The 24,282-nt window shown below is 37.9% G+C and overlaps 1 protein-coding gene across 1 annotated transcript in view; it reads right to left on the minus strand.

Annotated features, from left to right (window-relative positions):
• LOC132109303 (slit homolog 3 protein-like) overlaps positions 1–24,282 on the minus strand; it is a 167,224-nt gene that overhangs the window by 24,438 nt on the left and 118,504 nt on the right. The window contains exons 12-26 of the mRNA XM_059515313.1: positions 23,714–23,785; positions 22,622–22,693; positions 19,402–19,545; positions 18,937–19,100; positions 14,625–14,775; positions 12,301–12,375; positions 11,664–11,807; positions 9,785–9,928; positions 5,853–6,016; positions 4,289–4,424; positions 3,650–3,718; positions 2,699–2,770; positions 2,469–2,540; positions 1,055–1,126; positions 384–547 (exon numbers count right to left, since the gene is read on the minus strand). Coding sequence (XP_059371296.1) covers positions 384–547; positions 1,055–1,126; positions 2,469–2,540; positions 2,699–2,770; positions 3,650–3,718; positions 4,289–4,424; positions 5,853–6,016; positions 9,785–9,928; positions 11,664–11,807; positions 12,301–12,375; positions 14,625–14,775; positions 18,937–19,100; positions 19,402–19,545; positions 22,622–22,693; positions 23,714–23,785 — 1,715 coding nt within the window. The remainder of the gene's footprint in view (positions 1–383; positions 548–1,054; positions 1,127–2,468; positions 2,541–2,698; positions 2,771–3,649; positions 3,719–4,288; positions 4,425–5,852; positions 6,017–9,784; positions 9,929–11,663; positions 11,808–12,300; positions 12,376–14,624; positions 14,776–18,936; positions 19,101–19,401; positions 19,546–22,621; positions 22,694–23,713; positions 23,786–24,282) is intronic.

The following is a 24,282-nucleotide window of genomic DNA, read 5'->3' on the forward strand; positions in this document are numbered from 1 at the left end:
GTGGATAAAAGTGTAAAATTTCTCAGTTTAAACATTTGCTACGTCATCTATGTTCTATTGTGAATATAATATTGGCTCATGTGATTTGAAATTCCTTTAGTTTTCATTTTATTAAAATTTAAAAAACGTCCCAACTTTTCCGGAATTCGGGTTGTAGCTTTGGACCTTATTTTTTATGCTTACTTTTTGCATACTGATTATTTACTGAAAGAAACAACAGAAAAATGACAGCATATTATTTAGGGAGAGAAAGAGAGCAGAAACTGACCCAGGGCATGGCACAGACCACATTTAAATCTGTGTCTCCCACATGAGCACCATGGCTCAATGTGTCTGCAGCAGATGTGTTAATTATGAAGAGATAAGACAGAAAAGAGCCTCACCCTTGCACTGGAATTGACTGAGAGGGGTGGTCAGCAGAAGACGGTCTGCCATGTCGGGTGGTCCAGTGCAGCGGGCGATGCCAGGCTCTTTAAACCCAGCCTTCACCCATTGAGACAACCAGCGCAGCTCGCAGTCACAGTACAGGGGGTTCGCACCTAGAGCCCTGGATGACAGGAACCAGGTGTTGAAAAATATCAGTATGATTCGTTAGTCTAGTGTATTTTTCAACTCTTCATTACAAAGCCAACTTCTTCGGTTACTACACACATCCCAAGTGCACTTCATTCAGTTCAACAGGCCATTTATTCCTCAATGGGGATTTTTCTCTGATAGTTCTTTTCAATGAGGAAACAAGGAGCTACAGTAGCCCCGCTCCAAACCGGCATAGGAACTACAGCCAGAGAGGAAAAAAACAACACCACCATAAGCCTCCATAATAGATGCCTTTTAGCTGTAATAAAATGTACAAAGATTTCCTGTGGGGCTCGGTCTCTGAGCGTGGAGCACAAGGCTGCTCTCTCTCTCTCTAGGTTGCACCCGGTAATGAGGTAAAACTTACACTGAGTCTAAAGACCTGAGTTGGTCTCTAAGACTGAGACTGGGAGTCCATCATTAATAGAGGCAGAGAGAGCATGCTTTTACACACACACACACACACACACACACTTACAGATGAGACAGAGATGTCAAGTGGCTGAAGGCTCCCTCCGGAATAGTTGAAAGGTCATTTCCGTGGAGGGTTCTGAAAGAGAAGAATAGAAAGGAAATGAAAAAAGCATGGAGCTCTGGGAGTTGGTTCCATTGTTTTCCACACTATAAACGGAGATAGAGAAAGAAAGGACTGGTCATTCACCACACTCAGTGACGATTACAGAACACCGGTGGGAACGGCAGATTTGCATTGAGATGTCAATGTATGCTGTGTCGGTTCTGTTTAATAATTTCTCCTGTTGTATCAGGGGCACTCTGCCCACACATACACACTCAGACTGCAACCTGAGAACATGATTGGACAGCTACGGGCCTTGAGGCCACGTCAGCACTGGCCCTGGGGCATTCTGGGAAATTAAAAAGTGACAATGATGACTGCTTGGCAGACTAATCTTAAAAGGGCCGGAATAAGGTGGGCGTCCTTTGGGCTGTTTAACATATCTGTGCACACAGGGTGTTGATAACCTATCCAGCCCAGAGCCGCAGAACCAGCTTAATGCAGACAGGATGATTCTGAAACTATGAGCACATATTTCAAACTCACTCCTAATAACTTACAAGAGCGAATATACATGCATCTCAGAACTTTTTACCCATGGACAAATGTTTTATTTATTTATTTATTTTCATCACAAGATGCCAAATAAATCTGTGATGGAATTTATATTTTCAATAGAAATGTTTACTTATTTCATATTCTAGTATCATAAACACATGTTCAATATTTTATAAAAAAAAAGTTTCATAAGATAAAAAATGCAAAATAAAAAAAATTTAGAATAAGAGATTTTGTTTAAAGAAATTAACTTTTTTAATCTGACAAAAGATTTATATTTCAAATAAATTTGAATAATAAATTCTGTGTTCAAAGAAACTCCAAATAAAGAAATTCCAATAATCTTTGATTTAATTTAAAACCTCAAAAATAAAAAAATAAAAATCAGTCAGTGTAGTTTGAGTCTGCAAGTAGTTTGGTAAGTAACAAAAATAAACGAAGGCATCTTAAAAAGTTTCCAAGACCATTTTAATGTGACTTTCATACAACCAAAAGAAAAAAACGTTTCCCCGTGGGACTTAAGTGCTCTTAAAATCTATTGCTTTGTTCCTTCAGAACCAGCTTATGCTGTGAACATGTTGTTCTAAAGCAGCTTTGTTCAGGCAGTAATCTCCGATGTTCATGAGGCAGGTTATTAGGATCTGACAGAGGTGTTGTGGTGCATGGGGACTGAGTGAGAGTGTGTGTGAGTGAGAGAAAGATTGATGTGACTGTGTGTGTGTGTGTGTGTGTGTGTGTGAGAGAGAGAGAGAGATTGATGTGACTGTGCAGCAGATGATCGCTGGTTCATCAGGTGAAAAACAAAAGGGAGTCTTACAGCAGGCGGAGAGAACGCAAGCCATCAAATGCATGAACCGGGACACAGCGAATTTGATTATAGCTCAGGATACTGCAGAGAAAGAGAGAGTGAATATGAGTGAGACATAGACACAAACACACACTCATTTAATGTCAACATTTCTGCCAACAGTAGTAATCACATTCACATGACTGCACATCTGTCGACACAGAAACTGTGTTTGATTGTTGGATCCCTGTGTTACTCACAGGGTGGCGAGCTGCGTCATATTGCTGAAGGTGAGAGGTGCAAGAAGACTGATGCTGTTATTACTGAGGTCTCTGCAGAGGAAACACACACAAACACACAGCAGATTCAATTACGCACACCCTCAGAACAACGTCTACAACATGCCTTCACAATCCAAAGCCAGAGCATGTAAACATGCATACAAACTAAACCGTTTACTGCAAAAAAATATTATATGCTTAACTTTTGCCAGAAACTCACTCATTTCTAATGTTTGAGGGATTATGGGAAGGCATGTTGGTGACTGTACATTTTACAGCTTATTTGATTTCCTTAAGTGGTTGAATGTTATACCAAGATGCATGAAAATCAACTAAATTTGCTTTGTACCTTATCCATAAAATATGGCAAATTTTTATATATAAATGCTGCATATGGTCATATAAACAAAGAAAAAAAGCAGCATCAGGGTACGATGGCACAAACATGAACAAACATGAACCAAAAGCATAACATTGAATAAAACATGTACATTGCTGATAAGAAAAATTAGAAGAAACCAAATTATTGAAATAAAAATATTACACTGAATGTGATATTTTTCATGTTTTCACTGTAAATTATACATTCATTCATAGATTTACTTGCAAAACAATATTTAACAGTAAAATTACATAAAATGCACTCTTTACAGTTTTCACCATATTTGCTAAAGTAACTTACAGTTAAAGAATGGACAGGTTTTTAATGTCACATTTTTTTTTTGTAAACATAAACCTTTTTGTGTGTGTGTTTGTGTGGGTGCTTCATATTTCCTAAAATTGCTAAATGAATCCCTGCAGGTTCAGGAAATAAAAATAAAGCTTAAAACGAACATACAAATGAATGCATTCAATTCACAAATAGGTTCCTTAAAGGTAAAAGTGTGTGTCAAATGAATAAATTGAAATGAAAAGTGGAGAAATACATACAGCAATGTCAGGTGTTTCAGATTAGCAAGCTCTTTGTGAACGGAGGTGAGGAGGTTTCCTTCCAAGTATCTGAAACGATAAGAAAAATCCTGTTAACAGACAAGTCTACAATCCTCAAACAAGCTACAAAGTAAAACCAGATTCATTTTAAATTTTATTTCAGGCTTAAAAATCAATATTACATTGAAAGCAATAGTCTTATTACCACAAAGTGGCTCTAGATATAGAGAAGTGATGCTAGGTTTCAGAAAAGCACCACAGAACGGTTATGAAGTGTGGCTGTTTCAGTACAAAATGTACTCTTGGGTGAGTTTCATCCAAATTTTGCCACTTTGTGAGGTGCTAAAAGGCGTTCCACTGCAAGATGACAGGACACAGATAATGGGGCTTTGATAGGGAACTCATGGTCTGCTATCAAAGTGATTTGATAATGGGGTCTGTCAGTGAGCAAGAGTCTTGTCCTAAAAACTACGACCCAGGAGAAGAGGTCAATCCTGCTGGAGTTTTCCTGCACAACCCAAGAACAATCACCGACAGAGACACAAAACCTGGATGTGACACTGCACCAACCCTTACCTGTCTTTTATAAACTGAAAAAGCTGAAAGCATGACAGGAAGAAGCTGGAAGGAGAAACTCACAGTTCAGTTGTATCTTTAGGGATCCCCTTAGGCAGCGAACGCAGCCCGCGGTTACTACAGCGCACCACGGTGTCCGAGCATGTGCAGGAATCGGGACAGCGAGGAACCGACGGCAGACAGATATTCTCTTCCATACCTGAGAGAGGAAGACATGCATATTTAATGCTCCTTTACATCATGCAAGAGAAAAATGTAATATGTGTTGCTGACAGATCTAATATAGAAACTCATCAATTCTTTAAAAGGAAGTAATGGAAGACAGACAAAGAGAGAGAGAGCGGAAGAAAGAGCACAGGTGCACCGAACTGCACTGAAAATAGCCCATTCTCCAAACACGGGTGTCATTATTACAGCACATGCTTGTGAACTGATACAGTGCACAGGAGTTTAAAATCAGCAGCTAAATATTGCTTTTGGCCTCGCTCGCTCCACATTTCCTGCAAGCAATACTTGTAGCCTCCTCCCGAGCTGCTTTCATCCAAGCTCTGTAAGATGCTATCTGTAAAAGGCTGAATTGCCCTGCAGATTAAAAGAAACAGCGAATTAAGCCATTAATGGGAGGTAATGGAGACCGAGATATGCTCCAACAATAACACGCAGACCGAGTCTGGAAGGAGAACGCTGGATCTGGACGTGTTTGCAAACGCAGAAGAGCCAAAGGGGCTGTGGGCTAGTTTTACAATGACTGGACTCCTTCGAACGACCAAAAATATCTTCCCGTAAATCAATTTAGTTTGACTTTGTTACTCTAACTGTAATTGCAGAGCACTGAAATAGCTGGTGAGTTTTTTGGAGCCCCGCTTTAGGAGGAAGAAACTAACAGAATAACAAGACATGAGTCCTGACAGACTTCTTCTAACTAATGGGCAATTTCTCTCACTTTCAACCTCTTTGTTTCAAAGTGCTTCGGCCGTCTACAGCTGAGCAGGCTCTCTTAACACGATATTCCCCCGAAGCAGCAAAAGAGCTGTTTCTACCCAAAACACCCCGACTTTGACAGGGAGGCCTTTTGAATTTGTCCTTGTGCTGCCCTCTTAGAATGGCCTTGTGGGAAGCTGGACGGGTGTGTGATTTACCCTGATGCTGGGAAGCAGGGAGAGGGGGATGAAGGTGTGGGAAATCTGAGGAGATGGAGTGGAGAGAGAGCCTCGGTCTGGAAGGAGGCGATGCAGCGGCCTGATCTAAGCAGCGTGATTTCATGGGAACTGGAGATGGATGTGGTGTGGATGGCACATGCTACAGAGCAAATACTAGCTGAGGTCTGCAAACCCTTATTCAGCGTCCTGACAGTGCTAACAAAAGTGCACTTTTATATATATATATATATGTGTATATATGTATATATATATATATATATATATAAATATATAAAATCTGTGATTGTCCTAAAGTTAAGGTGGTCAGGCTGACAAGGTGCATGTTCCTTTATTGTGCTAAAACCACTGTGACGCACGACTGATTTATTTCTCAATATGCATTCTTTGATGCAGGCATTTGCTGAGTTACTGATCCATCAACAGGGCAACTAGCAGATATTGTGCAAGCGAACAAAAGAGAGTTATACCGTCGCAGGAGAAATCAGGCATGGCTACATCCTGTATGGGGATCTCTTTCAGGAAGGCAGGTTTCTGGCAGCGTGGGTTGCCACTAACCACCCTGGTCTTCTTAAGCCACAGTCCCAGCCAGGCTAAGTGACAGTCACACACGTAGGGATTAGACAGCAGGTTACTGTACACAAACAGAAAGAAAACACAAACCCCATTACTATATAATTACAATGGAAAGCAATCAGCAGGGTTAAATTACCACATAAACGATTAAACTCCAGCCCATTTAACCCAGCAGGAGAACTGAATTTGCATTTAGATAGCAACACAATTACATATCGTGACTGCGATGTGACCTGCAATGCTGACAGCGTTCGATAGCAACTTTTGCTATGTTATTACATTGTTATAAAACAGCCCCTAATGGTAAGCTGCTTTAAAAACTAATACGAGGCCTGTCTAAGACTAAACTATTGAAGATACATCCTAACTTTCTCGACATATGTAAAAAAAGCAAACTTACACCCTATAACCTCTCTGGCCCAAACTGCAAATTTTTTAGACTCTTTCTTTAAAATTGTCTCAGATGTTCTTAAAATTTAAATTGATATTTTTGGGGTTCCATCTCAGTGTTATCCTCTGAACCATAAACAAGGTAATGCCTCGGCATTTGTAACATTGCTTGCTCGGCGCAGCATATTGTTATCTTGGACGTCCCCACAACCTCCTTCAATATCAGTGTGGCTTAAAGATTGAATCTTCTTTAAAAACGTGAAAAAGTCATGTATAATATCATATACACATTCTGAAGGTAGATTAAGGGGAGGTATAATTATTTTTCTCCTTTATACTATGAGCAGTAGTTTTGTATTAATATTAATTTTTATATTTTAATTCATTATTATTTTTTCTCTTTTTTATTTAATTTTTAAATTATAAGATTATTGGGTCAGGTAGAATGTGAATATTGTAAAATGTAAAAGTGCAATTTTGCAGTAAAAATTCTATGCCCCCCCCAAAAAAACACCCCGAAAAACAGGGCTCATGAATAAGACACAGACACATCTTCATCACGTTTGGGTACAAACCGATCCATAAATCAATGGCTACCAGGACTGCTGGAATAGAGGCTTCAGAATCAAGTTATTTGGCCCATTTTTCGTGCGTCCTCACTTAGTTCTGAAAGTTCAGGTGGTGGCACACAGACCTAAATCATAAAAGTGTAGCCTTGAGTTGAAAGCGTCACCAGCAATGACCGTAGGAGGCCCACCAGAGAGCCGGCAGATGGTCCACTCAGACAGGATGCATTACTGTAACAGACAGAGGAACTCTTTCTGAGTGTCTACTGCGCTACAGCCTCCAGGATAAATTCATCGAGTGTGCTGACCTTCCGCTGCTTCGATAATAGATGCTTCGCAGCTTAAGAGGATGTGCTCATGTTAACACCATCCTGCAATGTGCTTGCCTTTACTTATTCCTACATCGCTTTCTCTACACACTATAAAGGGCAAAGGAACACTGGCTGAGAGAGAACAAGCCAGGAAGAAGTTTGCTTTGGGAATGATATCACACACTAGACATGAGAGAATATTTATGCTGCTAAATTTAATAAATGGAACATAACTGACAAAACACGTGGCTATTTTTACTGTGATCACAAATGCGAGCAAACTCTCCAACCGGAAACACACTCCTGCTCTAATTTCGGCCGAGGTGGAGGGATGAATGATGGAGTGAGAGAGAAACAGGAGGGAAGTGTGCCCAACATGCCACTACTGTGGGAAGAGAAGAGGTGGAGAGACCTTGCTCTCTCTCTCGCTCTCTCTCTGGATATTTTTTAGCTGCCCTGTGCTGAAATGGACATGGCTGTGTCAGCCGCTGGGTAATTAGAGAGCTTGCAAAAAAGAAAGATAATGAAAAAGAAAAAGCACAACATATTGATTGGAAAACTCGGATTATGGCATAAGAATGAAAAAATTGAAGGTGTTTTCCAGATTCCATACAATATTTTTAATATACAAAATATGTTAATTTAGCTGAAAATAAGCATATCATACATTCTACATGGATGTCTTAACTCTATTTAAAAAAAAAAAAAAATCCAATCCTTGACCTAGTGGCAGGTGCATTTATTTAAAGAAAGAATATTTAGGAAAAAATAGAATATAGAAGAGAATATTTAATAATTTTTTTTCTATGATGGAAAAAAACATTTTAATTTTTTTTACTGTAAACATTTACAAAATGTATGTTTATATAAAAACTATATATATATATATATATATATATATATATATATATATATATATATATATGCACTTAGCAATCTTGTACTCATATATATATATATATATATATATATATACACACACACACACACACAAATAATTACATTAATTCATTTCTGAAATGAATTAAATAATAAAAAATGAATATAGAACAGAATATTTAAGAATATTTTAGAATACAATATTTTATTTAAATAAAAAAATAAATATGCATGTTTTTATTAAGAATGGAAGAGCAAACAAAACATGACAACACAAATAAAACAAAAATAAAACAAAGCACAGCCAAGCAAAGCAAACATGACAAAAATAAATAAATAAATAAAAATTAAATAAAATAAAAACAATAAAAGACAGCAAAAAACTAAGCAACACACACACACACACACACACACACACACACACACACACACACACACACACACACACACACACACACACAGAATACATAAACCGTGTTATAGTTCTAAGCTAGAAAAAGGTTGTAAAGGAAGTTTATGCCTTGTTTACGCCTTGATAAAAAAGGAAAATATATGTTACTGATTTGATGACTTCATTGTGTAAATTCTTCCTGTTGTTTATGCATGCTAAACTTGATTAGACGGTCAGAACGGAAGGAATGACACCCCATGCAAACCAGAACAGTCTGAGAGTCTCTCTGCTCACATATTTCAGCTAGTAGAGAGCTTTCACCAAATGAAAAAGAGAAGCATGTGTATTGCTGCATGTTGTGATGTGTGCCAGCAATATAGCCTGATATGATAATTCAAATGGTTACAGAGGCTTACTGTGTTGGCAGTCATCATTTACATTTTTTTTTTCTAAATTATGATTCCACCAAAAGTTATTTTGAATGCTTAACAGCATCTGTTTATCTATGAACATCTGTGAGATCTCGTTCAGCTTTCTCTGTTGATCTTTCTCTTTCTTGTCTTTCCCTCAGGGCTGTGACACACTAGAGTTCATTTTTTTATTGATCAGTTCTTTGTTTACCTCCCCTGCAAAAAGCTACGCAGATATTAATCTGCATTAAAAATGCACCGCACATCATTTTCTCCAGCTGTTCCCAATTTTTTACAGCATACAATCAAAAGTTAAAACAAAATGGCAGAAGAATTAATTCACTACATTTGCCTCTGTATGGGCATCTTCATCGCACAAAATTTTGAGTCCATTTTTAGACCGCGGAGCAATTTTCCCTTTTTTATAGCCATTTTTAAATTATTCACCCTGCCCCATGGGGCAAGCCAACATTTTCTCATCTGAGGTTCAAAAAACAACCAGGACAAGAAAACATAACCTCATAATTTTGAAAAAAAAAACAAACATCTGCAAACAATACAAATTCTTCGCTCGAACCACATCCTCATTCGCTTTGCATATGAAGATATAATAGGCGCTTGATTGGTGGTGGTGCGTGACCCGATAGACTGTGTTTGACTTCCTGCGTCTTTGTGAATTTTTCAACTAACTCGTTTGTGGGTTTGGAACGGAGACATGAACTAGTTTTATTAGGCAGCAGAGATTTAAAATGCCTAATTCTTTCAATTATAATTTTTTTTGCGCAAAGAATTCCAGTTAATTATGGATGCATGACTGTGTGAACCCATGACACATAGGGGAATGTGTGTGTGTGTGTGTGTGTGAGGGGGAGGACTCACATGGTGGAGAGGGAATGCAGGGTGTTGAAAGCTCCCGGGGCGATAGTGGAGATCCGGTTATCATAGAGGGAAAGCAGGCGCACGGAGCTCAGGCCGGTGAAGGTGGCGTTATCCACACAGCTGATCTGATTGCTCCTCAGCATCCTGACGGGAACACAGAGGCAGGTGGATCACATTGAGTCTGACAGACAGCGGCATGCAGCTCACGGGGCGTTTATGAGACTCTAATGCATTCAATCAATACGACTGCTAACACCTCACTCCAGAAACAGTATTTTGTGAATGTGGCATACATGCAGCGGGTGGGTAAACACACATACTGGTGTAAGGGAGGAGAGTAGACACAAATCGAGACAGGCGTCTGGTACGAGTCTACAGTGATTTGATGGTAGTGAAATAATTTACAGGAAGGAAATCTGATTGGGCTTGAACAGACGGCCCTTACTGTGTATCAGACCATTCAAATGAAACATTGCTAAACTGCCAATGCCATTAACCTTTATTTAACCCAGCAAGTCAGTTAAACAGAGTATATATATATATATATAATATAATATATAAAACAACAACAACAATTATTATTATTAATATATTAAAATAAAAGTTTGGGATCAGTAAAATTGTGAATGCTTTCTTTTAAAAGAAGTCTCTTATGCTCATCAAGGCTGCATTTAGTTAATCAAAAATCCTGAAACAAATTGTGAAATATTATTATTATTATTATTATTATTATAACTTAAAATAATGGTTTTCTATTTTAATGTACTTTTAAATTATAATTGCTGTGATGTAAATACAAATATTTTCTAACAGTACAAGTCTTTATCACTTTTTTTAAATCAATTAAACATCCTTGTTGCACATTATTATAATAAATATAACACAAAAATGATATGCAAAGATCTTAAATATTTATTGTGCAGTCTCCTAGAAAGAACCAGGCCTATTACATAAAGCCTATATAAATCCATTAATTTATGTAAAACATATTTTATAGAATGTTATCATATGTGAAACATTATATATAATATAACTTTGCTTGAGTCTAATAAGTACATACATGAACCCTAGAGTTTCTAATCTATTATTTTTCTTTAATTCTGAAAACGCAAATCAGTTTTGTTTTAGGTGTAGGGTTTGGGTTAACGAGCTGTATTTGAACAACAGATGTCTCTGGCCTTTGAGATCGCCAGGTTAATGTTCTGTCTGTGACACGGGACAAGATGAGTTTGTTAAGGGGCGATCGAGGAGGGCTGAGCTGCCCAAAACAATCAGGTTCTCCTAAAGGCCCTCAGCAGCACAAACGGGCTAAATGCAAACCAGAGTCAGTCGTGTTGAAAACCCGAAAGCAGCAAATTCGGCATTAATCTCTGACAAACAGCGATCTGAGATGAACAAACTCAATTTTGAAATTTGAATTTGAAAGCCACTAAATCCAATATTGCAGGACCATGATTCCATTCATTTGCTCTCCTATGCTCTTCTCTCTCTCCAATTAGGCTAATTAGAGTGACAGCAGACCTTAGGAAGGCTTTTTCTAACCACCAGGCTTCAGAATATGCATTGTATTAGCATCTTTGTTCCCGATAGCTGGCCAGCATAGGAGACGTCTATGCCCATGAGTTTCTTAGAATAGCTTCTCGCACTCAGCATCGTGATTAGATCCGACGATCACAGTTTTTGCAGAGAACAGGCAATTTTTATTTTCTAAAATAGCCTATATGAGCAGTTCCTGGAGCACATTTCCAAGGCCGTATCTCTGGTGTTCATGCATTTCTATTCAAAAGCGTGTGAATATATGAATGTAAACGTGGCTCTGAGACATGTCTTCATTTTAATGGAGAAATGAAAAATGAGTTTAAACGTTGGCGATACTTACAGCGTTTTGAGGCCGGTCAAACCCTTGAACATCCGTCCACTGACCGACTGCAGCTTGTTTCCGGTCAACAGCAGCTCCAAAACACCTTCGGCCCCGTCAAACGCCCCCTCACGGATGTCCCGGAGTTTATTATTACTTAAGTTTCTGCAGACACAGAATTGAAGCTTTTATTTTAATGGGTCTCAAATGCGCTATTTATTACTCTGACAAATGGCAGAAAGCGCTGGTTGTAACGGTACAATGCAAATGTCTTTGTTTCATCATATGGATAGGTTGTGGTTGTATCCTAAACACACGTTTACGATGATTCACCGCTTAATTTTAAATAAGTAAAATATTTTACAGTAAAATGTAAGGTCAGGCTTTTAGATCTGCCCAATTTATAACTGTGCTAGATAGCAAGCAATTTCATGCATGATAAATCACCAGTCCTCTTCCTGAGCGAATACCGCTTTTTCCAATTTTGGAGTGGGCCGCAAATATCGCCTTATGGTAAATCACTGCATGCGTTTTCCTATTAGGTTGGAATATTCCAGAAGCTTTTCTTGTCCCGCTGTCCATAGCGAAGCTGAATTTCCCAAACACACCAATGTCATTCAGCAGTCAAACCAAAAGAGAGAAATAAACCCGTTCGTACATCTTGCGCAGGTTTGGCAGCTTCTTGAAGGCCCCTGTAGCCTCAAGGACAGAGATTTCATTGTCGTTCAGCCGTCTGGTGGAGAGAGAGACAGCGGTTAAGCAGAGTACTCACAAGCTACTGTATAATAATAAGATAAAGTCTCACAGCAAAAAGCACTAGCAAGCCTCAGTGGAGCATGTAGGAGTGATGGGAAGTGATTATCATTCAGACTCTGTCTCTGTTTCAGTCTTCAAGTCTCTTATGTGGGAGACGCTGTGTAATTGGGACGGTGATGTCATTGTAATGAAAAATCAGTAGCGCTCTCTCTGGTGTGAGCGCTGGGTATGTGACTCTCATACACATCAACATCAGTGATGACAACATGAAGGACATACTCTGATACTTCTGCAAATAATAAGAGTAGAGGTGGAAGACGGGCGAATGGGCGATGCAAATAAATGGAGACAGAATCTGGAAACAGATGGTGTATTTTGGAAAGGCATAGTACTTTATGGAGGAGATTCAAACTGGAGCTGCTTAAGAAAGAAGGAACGGCAGGAGGAAAAGAAAAAAAGAAATAAAAAAGAAAAGAATAAAATATGGACCCAATTGTCATTAATTACTATTTCATTCTGATTTAAACACTGGCTGAAAATCCTAAAATTAATCACAACTGGAAATATTCTAAAAGTGCGGTCACATTTACCATTGTTCTGCAAATATCCAGTTGCAAAAGGAATATATGCAAACAGAAATTTTGCATGAGCGTGAAAGTGATTCATGCATTTCCACTCTGAAAATAGACAATAGACTTTTTTGTCCATGAAATTTTACAGAATTGACCGCATCTTAAGGGAAACAAAATTCTATTGTAAATATTTTCAATCAAATTTTACATGTATTTAAAATACTATTTTTTTCACTGTATAATTGGTGGTTTATTCAGGAATAAATCATTTGAAAACCGCTATTCTATGCATGTATTACACAAGATATCTTCCAAAACTGGTGCATTCAAGTTATGCTGGAAAAATCGTATTTACGTATTTAAATCACCTGTCTTTTATAATGTTACATTTGTTAAAATTAATGGAATTAATATTCATTTTTATTTACAATAAAACCAATCTAAGCATTAAGAATAGTTACTTTGCATTTAAAAGTAATAATTCTGTACGATTACTATAGATAGAATACATCATTTAATTTATAGCACATTCATAAATTGAATTAAAAAGCAAAACGCACCCAATGTGCATTCTTTATTAATCATTCAATAGATTAAGAAAAATCTTTTTTTGAAACTTATGTAGAAAAGATCCATTGCCACACTGAACTGAGATTTGCTTTAAACTGCTAGCAAATATAACAAATATTTACAAAGAAACAGCAAGTAACATTGATTTAATTGTGAAAATTTGAAGTGGAATGTAGTAGTAGAATTTTTTTTTCTTCATAACTTATATATATATATATATATATATATATATATATATATATATATATATATATATATATATATATATATATATATATATATATATATATATATTTATTTTTTTACAGTGCTTCTTACTCTAACCAAAGTTATTTGAATGCATTGCAATTCCCAACTTAAAAGAACTTCCCAGGAGGACTTCAATGCACCAAATGAATAACCAAGAAATGACAAGAAATTATAACCAGCAAACGACAGCATGAGGCATATACTGCACAGCAGTTAGCAGTACGCTAGTATTCCTTTGCAAACAGAGCGAGACAGGCTGGTGCAGAGAAGGTCTAGACAAGGTTGAGAGAGGCTTTCCAAACATTAGTAAAGTAGAGTCTAGTAAATAAACCATGGCTGTCTTCTTGCTTCCCCCAGGGCTGCTGTCCCCAGCGGGGCCTGCCATGGGAAAGCACATCAGACATAAAGTGCTGGTTCCTGGTTGCTAGCATTCCCGCAAGAGCTCTATAAATAAGCAACTGTGCTAGCGGGTGCAAGCTGTAGTCACTGAGCCGCAGAAAGACAGAGAGAGAACGAGAGAGTGTGACAGATGACTCGAACTGATGGGACTGCAGAGGGAAAACCCTGATGTGTCCTCTACACACACCAACACAAGGGCAAACGCATTGTCACCCTGAATAGCGCTGCCCAGGGAAAACAAGGCTAGGTGGCTAATGGCCTGAGAGAGGCCCGGGACATTCATTTACACAACTCAGCTGGGAACAGGACCTTACATTCAGAGGAACGAGGCCTCGGAGACAGAGGGACACCGAAAAAATGTGAGGTGAGATTGTAAATGGCAAATTATCATGTGAATGACTGATGGGGTCGCTAGGTGCGTCGCTAGGATTCTTACAGGTCGGTGGTGTGCTCCGGCAGGTGAGGGGGGATTTTGGTGAGTTTGAGGTTGGAGCAGTCCACCACCGTTCCCTCACACCGACAGCGCTCGGGACAAACCAGGTCCTGGAAACACTCGCCGCTGAGACGACTGCGGTAGTCCTCCGTACCTGACAAACACAGCAGACACAGACAGAGAGACAGACAGCTTATTCAACATCACGCTCAAAATCTGTCAACCACACGTCAAAATCCAAAAATCTACAGAAATGATAAATGTATTTGCATAAAAATGAAGCCTTTTTGACATTATTTCCAGGGCAATGAAGCACTTCCACATTAAAATTAAATACAATAATAAATGGTATTTATAAATCAAGCTTTGTGTTGTACCGACTATACAGTATGCTAATTAAAATAAAAGTGCTTTTCAAATAGTAATAAAAATTCAAATAATGGGAATTAGAAAATTAAATATCAAAGTAAATTGTCTTAATGGCTTAAATTTGTGAACACAGTTTTACTTATTTTCCTAAATAAAATGTAAATTTGTATTCTCCCTGCAAGCGTTTATGTAAAAGTGTCACTTTATAATGGCTTAATGATTTTGTAATCATTGTAAAAAGATGTAAAATACGTATATGAACAATTTGACATTTAAAAAAAATTATATTCATATTAAATAGAGCTGTAATACAGTTCGAATTTCAGATAATGGGAATTAGATAAAAAGTAACAAGTAACATTTTAAATTAAAATTGGGGGAAATGTGCTTAATTGTCTTAATGGCTTTGCAATATATATATATAAATCAGAACACAATTTTACCTATTTTTCTATATAAAATGTAAATGTGTACTTGTAATAGTTATATTGAAAAACAATAATAATAATAACACCGTATAAGTAATACAGTTCAGATTTATAAGGAAAAAAATCTCAAAGTAGGATGTCTGAAATGTATCACAGTAATGAGAAATTGGGGAAATGTGCTTAATTATCTTAATGGCTTTGTAATCTATATAAAAAATGTCAAATATATGACCACAATTTTACTTTTTTTCTATATAAGATCTGTAAATATCCTGCAAAAAGTAATTCTTACATTTTCTCTTGACTGTGAGGCAAAACATGACCTGGACATATTTTTTATGAGATTTACCCACATAATAAATAAGAATGAATATTTTGGTTTTATGTCTTTTTTCTTTCCACCTACAAACAGTCGCAGGCACTTGTTTGCGAACACAACTTCACTGTCTGTATTCTTTTTTTCAGATAACAGCGTCAGTGAGCGAGAGGTCAGGTATTGGAGATCTGGCACTACGAAGTGTTTTGACAGGAAAACACAGGCAGTTTCTGCGTAACACGAGCTTCTGGCCGCCCGCGATAAGTCTGCTTCCCATCAGCCATCACTTGCCTGCCACTGTTTATCATATTCCCACCATCTCCGTTTGGCTGCCCTGATGTTTCCAGCCAAATGTGTACGAGAGCAACCTTAAAAAAAGAAGAAACTCAGACGCAGAACACAGCTAGAGCTCCTCACAAGTGATCTGTTGTTCCCGGGTTAAAGAATGCCACCTTCACTCCTCACGGTGGCAAAGCGAGCTGCCACCGCACATATCCCAGAATGCCATGCTGTGTGCGAGTGTGTCCAGCGGTCCCTGGTGCTTGACGGAACCATGTGAGGCTTGTGTAGGCGGCGGCACATGGTTAGATCAAGCACAAGAGACAGCTGCACCAGAGGTCAGAGTGGAGGAGCGGAGCGGGACGGAGAGGTGGGGAGGAGAAGGAAGGAGCAGCCAGGACACAGCAGCCAGGAAGCCGCCCAGAACTCTGGGCCACCATGCACACAGGCGAGCCGTCCACTTTCCATGGTCCCAGCATGGACAATAGCCCACTGGGAATACAAGCCCGAAAAGACAGACAGACAGGGACTAGAAAGACACACATAAAGACATTGCAGAGGAGAAAGGAATGTTGGAAAGCCCTCTGCCACCACACACACACACACACACACACACACACACACACACACACACACACACACACACACACACACACACACACACACACACACACACACACACACACCAGTAGCCAGGGAACAGTGCTACAATTACCCCAACTACAACTCATTATATACACTAACACTTTAAAACAAGAGATGACAGAGGTGTACATGTTTGTGATTGGTGTTTTCTCTGTTTTGGAGGGGTGAACTTATTTAATGCATCAAAATTTGTTAATATTTTACTTCAGGTTGGGGTGGATAATTTCATCAGTTGCTTATTAATCATGCAACAACACATATTACTGTTATGACTTTCATTAATAATAATTGCTATGTAGATGATAACTTTGTCTAGTGATCTTATGATCTTATATATATATATATATATTTGCCAATAAGATAAGATAACTTATTATTCGCTGACCCTAAACTGTAACTTCCCACTTTATTAACTTCCTAAGGTGTCAAATTTAGTGGAATAAATTAAACAAGTCCAAAAACGCATATAATAACTGGATCTTTGAACATAGAGGCTGCGCCCGTGTCCTCACTCACAACTCTCTCATTCACTCCTCCGCCAGCATCTCATAGTGAAATATTTTCAAACCACGAATGCTAAATATTCTTTCAAACTGTCTAAACTGAATTACACATGCAGACATTCATATGAGGACAAAAAATATGTCATTCAGAGAACAAATTTTATTTTTGAACATGCACAATTTACTGAGATCTGGACCATGGTAGTCGTACAGCTGCCTATGGGCCTGCATACACACACACACACACACACACACACACACACACACACACACACACACGCATAAAACAAAGATTTTCATGTGCAAACACACACTTGTGGCCAGTAGCGGGTTTGTGTGCTCCGGCGTTGCACTTATTATTGTGCTGATATACTGACAGAAGTTTGATGAGAAAAATCTCTGGCTTAATATCAAAGCAAACAGCGGCTGCACTTCTCCCACCAAAGCAGTTTCCTCAGGGGCCCGTGCTCTTGGCTGCGTGTGGGGGCCGATTCCGACTCGTAAAAAACATCTTCTAACAAGGCATCTTCATTCTGCTTCAGAGCAGCCAGCATTGTCCTGTTAGCACTCTGAAACCTGGCAGTGTGTGAGAAGAACTGCTCCAGGCCAGAGTATGCCACACACAAACTCACACATAGGAAAAGGAAATGGACGTCATTGAATGTGAGGACTCTCAGTGTGAAGAACCATGTGAGCAGCAATTGCTTGGCCATCAACAAGACACTGTGTGATTTACTTGACTGACTCTTTCATAAGGTGTATGTCCCTTTGTAATGTTATCTTGGACCAAAAACCAACTATAATGTACATCACCATTTTCCACTTACTCATTGAAGTTAAACAGTTGCACTACTGCTTTTGCATATTACACTATTTGTATTCAGCAAGGACGCTTTAAATTGATCAAAAGTGACAGTAAAAGTATTTACATTGTTATAAAAAAAATCAGTTTCAAATAACTGCTATTCTGTTGAGTTTCGACTCTTCAAAGAATCCTAAAAACAACAACAACATGGCTTTCAGAAAAATATCAAGCAGCACAGCTGTTTTCAACACTGATAATAATAATAATAAGAAATCAGCATATTAGATTGATTTCTGAAGGTTCATCTGACATTGAAGACTGAAGTAACTATGTTGAAAATTCATAAAATAGATTCATAAAACTTATTTTAATTTGTAATAATTCTTGACAATATTACTGTTTTTAATGTATTTTTGATCAAATGAATGCAGACTCGACGATCGTAAGATCATAGGATGTCCACCTTAGACATTCTAATAACTATAAATAACTAAATGTCAACTAACATTCTTCTAACTATAAGTAACTTCGCAAGTGCAGGTCAATTTACAGTACTCACCCTAACCTAACAGTCTATTAATACTTTAATGAGTGTTGGTTGATGCAGATGCAAAATAATGAGAGTTAGTTGACATGTATGTAGCTGCAATTTTACTTAAATTTAGCAGAATGTTTAAAGTGAACTTTAGAACACTACTGTATTTTGACAACATTTGAAATGAGCGAGCTGTTGAATACTAATTGTAAAGTGGGCAATCATGTTACAACGTCATAATATTTTGATTTCTGAAGGACCCGTTTTTGTATGTTAATGTGAATGCATATTCTGGGTGGACTAATGAAGAAGCCTTGTGAATGTTAAAGTATGTCTGCATTGTGTAGTATATTGTTTTAACACACAATATAACTCAAATTAACTCAAAAAGGAATACAAGTCCTCTGTGAACAGTGTGCATGTGTGTAGCTTTACCTGTGCAGCGAAACTTCTTCCCCTTGACCTGGCTGATGCGTTTGTTGGCGAGACGGCGCGGGTGGCTGCATCGAGCTCCGCTGGTCTCAATTGGATTGTCAAACAGGTAGTCGGCCAGCCACTTCAGATGACAGTCACACATGAAGGGATTCTGAGCGAGATGTCTACGGTGGGCGGACATAATTATAAATCAAAACGCTTCATTAGAGTCAAGGGAGTTTTTATAATCAAACAGTAATATCCTGTGATAACAATACGATTCATATGACATTTAAGAGTAAGGTTTTCATTTGTTTAGTTCACATTTATCTCACTGCTGTTAATGTTGTTGTTTTGCTGTCTACTTGCAGCTAATTAATTGCGGGGTGAAGGCAGTCCTGCTCAACAGTTGCTTAGAGACTGGAGTCTCCTGGACTGAGTGTGGGTGTGAAGAATTAAGTGTTTATGTGTGTGTGTGTAACTCACAGTGTTTTGATGGCGCGCAGAGGAGTGAACAGGCCTTTGCTGATGGTCTGAAGCTTGTTGTCATAGAGGGACAGCAGGTTGAGGTTCTGCAGGTCTTTGAAAGTGTTCACTCGAAGACAGTTGATCTTGTTGGCATTCAGCAGTCTGGAAGAGTAAACAGATTCATTAGACATTTTACTATAAATGTGTAATGACATCGCTATAAACATACGATAAAAAACAAACCAAACTCGAAAATATTTTTATATTTATGTTTAATTTACACGTATAATAGGCACAATATTACCATTTGAATTACCATTTGAAGTGGCAAAACCCCCAAAATACCTTTAAAATGAATACTGACAATGTCAAATTTATGCTTTCCTAAAATGAAATAAAAAACATATATATAATAAAAAAAGAATGGACTAAAAGCAAAGCAAAGACAAAACAAAAAGCTAAACAAAACAAAACAAAACGCAAGCAAAGCAAACAAAACAAAACAAAAAATTAGTAAAGCAACACGAAACAAGCAAACCAACGCAAAGTGAACCAAAACAAAACAAGCAATGCGAGCCAAAATAAAATACAAAACAAAACAAAAACAAGCAAAGCAAAGCAAAGCAAAGCAAAGCAAAGCAAAACAAAGCAAAGCAAAGCAAAGCAAAGCAAAAGAAAGCAAAGCAAAGCACAACAAAGAAAAGCAAAGCAAATACTTTTATTGCTGTAGTGTTTCCTGTATGCTGTTCTTGATGAATAATTATTATATATTGCATTACAGAAGTCTAAACAGAAGTTACAGAAGTTAGTGTGCTCTGTTTGTGTGGCATCAGTCACCATATAGAAGCCTCTTTAAGTGCGGTTCCTCAGTCTGTTTCAAGCACATGTATCCTAAGGGGTACTTTGCGAAAGACTTGAGAGACAATAAGGACTTTTTATTTTCAATTTGCTTGACTGAGCGGAAAGTGCTGCTCTCTCTGAATGATTTGATGTTTTGCTTTAAAGCCTCTAGTGGGGTGTGTTATGGGGGCAGTAAATTCAGTAATCTGTGCTGTATCAGTAATCACGAGCAGCGCGTTGATGTCACCGGACATAAAATTCACAGTGTGGGATCCACAAAAGTGCACAAAGCTGTGTGACTTGACGTAAGTATCAGAAACATATTCAGATCTATAGATGTAATTTACTCGGTTCACAGATCACTAATTTTAACCAAACCCGAGTGAATGTGTTGTCGATGAACTGCTGGAGTATTCAGCTCCTGAGTTGCACACATAACTCCTGTCATGTCACACACTTCTCTCTCGTTCATGCTGCCTGACAATTGACTAAAGCAGTCATGTGCTTAATTACTGAAAGCCACTGTAATGAGGTTTTGTCTTGGAGCAAACACATGCATCGTTAGTCTTCTCACAGGGTGAAATAATTAGGTTTGAGTATCTCAAAAAAGGAAGAAAAACTAAAGTGAATAAAACCATAAACAACAGAAAGAAACACAGAAACACCAGAATAGCTTTGCGAAATTGCTGGAATGCCCTGAGGTGTACCTTTGAAAGGGTCTTATTAAGAAAATCCATTAAGGATGAAGAACTCTAATTGCTGAAAACACAGATAATTTGAGTCATTATGGCAGTTGACAGTGAAAACATGGGCCGGACGCACCAGTAAATCTATGGCGTTTTAGAAGCATAATAACAGGTGATGTGAGCTTATTTTTGTGCCTGAGGCAGCAGTGTGTACGTTAAGAAAAGTGGAAGCCATCAGAATTTCCCCAAAGTATTAGAATAAGCTGAAACAGGCCCATTAGAGCCGACAGATTCACCTTAATTTGGACCATTAAATGCAGAAATGATGTCAGAGCAATGTTTCCATGTCTACACAAATATAAGTAGGTGTGAGGGACATGTTTAGCAATCAAGACCAATTTACATGCTAATGATGTCGAGAGTGTTCCCCCAGAGGAAACGAGAATTAAACTTGATGCTCCTTTCAGTCAAAACACTACATGCTCTTTTCTCTTCTTTTAGTGCTTTTCTTCCTTTCACGAGGGAAAAGGCAGAAATGTTTTACCTCCTCTAATCAAACAAGTCCATTTTTTATACTAAACACGTTTGTTCTCATTGTGAAGCATGTACTGTACATATATACAATGGGTTCCTAAAACAAAAATAACTTAAAAACATAATAATAATAATAATAATGAGGTAACTACCGTATTTTTCGAACTATAAGTTGCACCTGAGTATAAGTCGCATCAGTCCAAAAATACGTCATGACGAGGAAAAAAAAATATATAAGTAGCACTGGACTATAAGTTGCATTTATTTAGAGCCAAGAACCGAGAGAAAACATTACCGTCTACAGCCATGAGAGGGCGCTCTGTGTTTTCAGTGTAGTCTACAGGAGCACTGAGCAGCATAGAGCGTCCTCTCGCGGCTGTTGACAGTAATGTTTCCTCTTGGTTCATTTCTCTCGGTTCATGTCAAATGAATTTTGATAAATTAGTCGCACCTGACTATAAATCACAGGACTAGCCAAACTATGAAAAAAAGTGTGACTTATAGTCCAGAAAATACGGTAATCAGACATTCTCAAATCATGCTAGATGACATGCACAATCAGGCATTGCACAAATTTGCAGAGAGAAAAGTGCTACTGTTATTAAAGCAAATACAAAAAATATCAAATACAGAAATTCTGAACGTTTTTTTCTCAGTAAAATTGTTAAGAAACTATGATAAAATCTAACATTTATTATAATATTTAAAAAATGATCTCATGTTCACCAAGGCTGCATTTAATACAATAAAAACAGTTATGTTTTGTAATGTTATTACAATTTCAGTTAATAGGTTCTCTATTTTAAAATGCAATTTCAGTGTCACATGCTCCTTCAGAAATCATTCTAATATGCAGATTTGCTCAAGAAACATTTCTTATTATCAAGTTTGCTGCTTAATATTTTTGTGGAAATCATGATACATGTTTTAGAATTACAAACAGCATTTATTTTAAATATATATTTTTTTCAAATTAATTTTAAATGTCTTTTAAATGACTTTGCTGTCACTTTTGATCAATTTATTGCATCCTTGCTGAATAAATTCATTTCTTTGAGTGGTAGTGTAAAAAGAAAAATCACTTGTAGTAAAACTTGGACCCCACTGAACATTCACATACACAGAAGTCATTATCTTCTTGACATTGAAGGTTATTGAGTCATAAATGCAGCACTCACAGCAGTTGCAGGGAGACCAGGCCATCAAACAGTCCCTTTGGGATCTCAGCGATTTTATTTCCATACAGGACCCTGGAGATACACACAGATACAATGTAAATAGAGAGCAATGAATCATCCCACATGTATGTAGCCCACATGCAACACATCAAGCGTGGATGTGTTTTTCTTAGAGGGGTCAAAATCATGAAAGTGGTACATAAAACTAGTCTTCTGAAGTCATACGATGTATGATGTACAATGTAGCTGTATATAAGAAACGGACTGAAATCTGTCAGAAAAGTTACTGATAATGTTGTAAGAGAAAGCCGTTGAATCAGAAAACTGGACCAATCATCAAATAATTGATGATTCAGTCATGATCTTATTATGTCATTATTTTGAATTAATAAATAGTTAGATATAAATACCTCTCTTATCAACAAGCCATAGAGAGTTAGGGCAGATGTCAACGTTTTCAGTGAATAATGACTTAAATTTCAGTCTGTTCCTGTAACAAAGCTATTGTATGGCTTCAGAAGACATGAAATACAGTGCATGACTATTTTTATGACAATTTATGGTGTTTTGTGTCCTTTTGAAGTTCTCCATTCATAGTAAATGTGTTTTGTGTTCACAGAAGAAAGAATGAGTTTATATGAGTTCACTTTCAGCTGAACCATTCCTTCAACAAACTCTAATTTCCGAGCAAACGTGTGGTTGTGTGTTTATGTCATCTCGCGTGTCCTCTTTGCTCTATGCCCATCTTGCACCCCTCAGCGCCTCTTTCACGCCGCATGTGTAAATGAGCAGTGTACAGCTGTGTGGGGCGGACGCAGAGAGATAGATCTGACCAAATTAATATTGTCTCTCTCAGACTTGTCGAGGTGATTTAAATGAAAGTCCTCCCTTGTGTTCATGCTGCCACAGATGTCAGCAAACACACTCAGACAGACAGTTGGCTGTCTCGTCTCCTTTCTGTCAGCTGATTTATTCGACACCTGTCCTTTCACCTGACTGTTTACATTCACGCACGCCTATTATCTTTGTAAATGAATTAGTATGCAGCTCAGGATGTATGAATGTTTGCAGGTGTGTGTGAAAAACACTTACAGTGAAGTGAGCGAGCGCAGGCCACTAAATGCATCTTCTGCAATCTCGGATATCTGATTCTTGCTCAGGTCTCTGTAATGACATAAATAGAGATAATACGGCCAACTGTTAGACCAACAAAAGGATGGTTTGCACATTTGTCTGACAGGACGTCAATACTCCATAAATACCCAACGAACTCGATACTGAGGAGAAAGAACATGAGAAACTGCATGGTGATCATCATTAGCATCTAATCTTTAAACCATTTACTTCTTCTCACATTAAGCTATCACATGACTTGAACTGCAGTGGACCATGAGGGTGAATAAATAATGACTTGATTCTTTCAAATCTTCTGTCATGTAAGTTTGTTGGGGTGGAAATAAACTCTAGAACGATTCGGTGAGAAGTGGTTGTGAATTCATGTTTTTTTCCCCTCAGGTGTGTTTCTCTCAGGAAGCCCAGATTGGTTTGTGTATATCCTTTTTTAAAAATACTGAGCTCTGCACATCAAAACATCACTGCCAAAGCAGAGGTGAGAAGATCTGAATAAATATCTGAATTTGTGTGTAAAATATAAATTTTCT

This window comes from Carassius carassius, chromosome 29 (genome assembly GCF_963082965.1).
Source record: "Carassius carassius chromosome 29, fCarCar2.1, whole genome shotgun sequence".
Lineage (NCBI taxonomy): Eukaryota > Metazoa > Chordata > Actinopteri > Cypriniformes > Cyprinidae > Carassius > Carassius carassius.